General features: G+C 52.6%; 1 protein-coding gene across 1 annotated transcript in view; it reads left to right on the top strand.

The window, feature by feature from the left end:
- LOC109925881 (glutathione S-transferase P) overlaps positions 1-1,060 on the top strand; it is a 4,941-nt gene that overhangs the window by 876 nt on the left and 3,005 nt on the right. The window contains exons 2-3 of the mRNA XM_048594726.1: positions 311-346; positions 524-630. Of these exons, the coding sequence (XP_048450683.1) occupies positions 311-346; positions 524-630 (143 nt within the window). The remainder of the gene's footprint in view (positions 1-310; positions 347-523; positions 631-1,060) is intronic.

Genomic DNA, 1,060 nt, shown 5'->3' with positions numbered 1-1,060 from the left:
TCTCCCTCTGTTTCTCTCTCACTCTCTCTCTATTTTTCTCTCTCTCTCTCTCTGTGTCTCTCTCAGTTTCTCTGTCTCTCTCTCACTCTCTCTGTTTTTCTCTCTCTCTCTGTCTCTCTCTCTCTCTCTCTCTGTCTCTCTCAGTTTCTCTCTCACTCTCTCTTTGTTTCTCTCTCTCTGTCTCTCTCTCTGTCTCTATCTCACTCTCTCTCTGTTTTTCTCTCTCTCCCACCCAGGGGGTAATTGCAATGGGACCTGGGGCAGTTGTGGAACCCAATTTAACCCTTTGATGTCCTTCTTTCTCTTCCAGTGCCACCTTACACCATCACCTACTTTCCAGTGCGAGGTAAGATCCCAGCGAAACCCCGCCTTGTGTTTGGGGAGGGTCACGGTGACTGTGGGGAGGTGGACGGTGCAGGGGGGGTAATGAATGCAGAGTGTTTCCGTGCGCTCCAATGGTCTCACTGTCGGTGTGTTTGTGGTTCCCATCTCTCTGTCCTCCCCCACCCCTCCCCACACACAGGCCGCTGCTCAGCGATGAGAATGTTGCTGGCAGACCAGGGCCAGGCCTGGAAGGAGGAAGTCATCGGAATGGACGAATGGAGCAAAATATCCTTAAAGAAATCCTGTGTGAGTGAAGGCAGGGAGGGACCGGCTGCCAGGAGCTAATCACACGGCCGCTGCAGCAATCTCCGTGTGCGAGGGAGGGCCCCTGCACTCAGGAAAGGCCCAGGCTTCAATCCCGGCCTAGTTCTCAGTTAGTCTCACACCCAGTGTGGTACCGTCACAGGGATATACACACACACGGAGAGAGTGCTGGAAAGGCCCAGGCTTCACACACACACTCACACATGCACATGCAGAGTGCAGTAAAGGCCCAGGCTTTAATCCTGGCCTAGTTCTCAGTCTGTCTCACATCCAAAGTAGTCCACTCAATGAAACACACAAACATACACAGAGTAGGAAAGGCCCAGGCTTCAATCTTGGCCTAGGTCGCAGTTGACCAATCTCAGACATTGTCCAGTACTGAGCCCTTCAAACAGACACACACGTCACACAC

The sequence above is a fragment of the Rhincodon typus genome, unplaced genomic scaffold (assembly GCF_021869965.1).
Source record: "Rhincodon typus isolate 14 unplaced genomic scaffold, sRhiTyp1.1 hic_rhity00013649, whole genome shotgun sequence".
Lineage (NCBI taxonomy): Eukaryota > Metazoa > Chordata > Chondrichthyes > Orectolobiformes > Rhincodontidae > Rhincodon > Rhincodon typus.
This window is presented reverse-complemented; position numbering and strand designations above follow the sequence as displayed.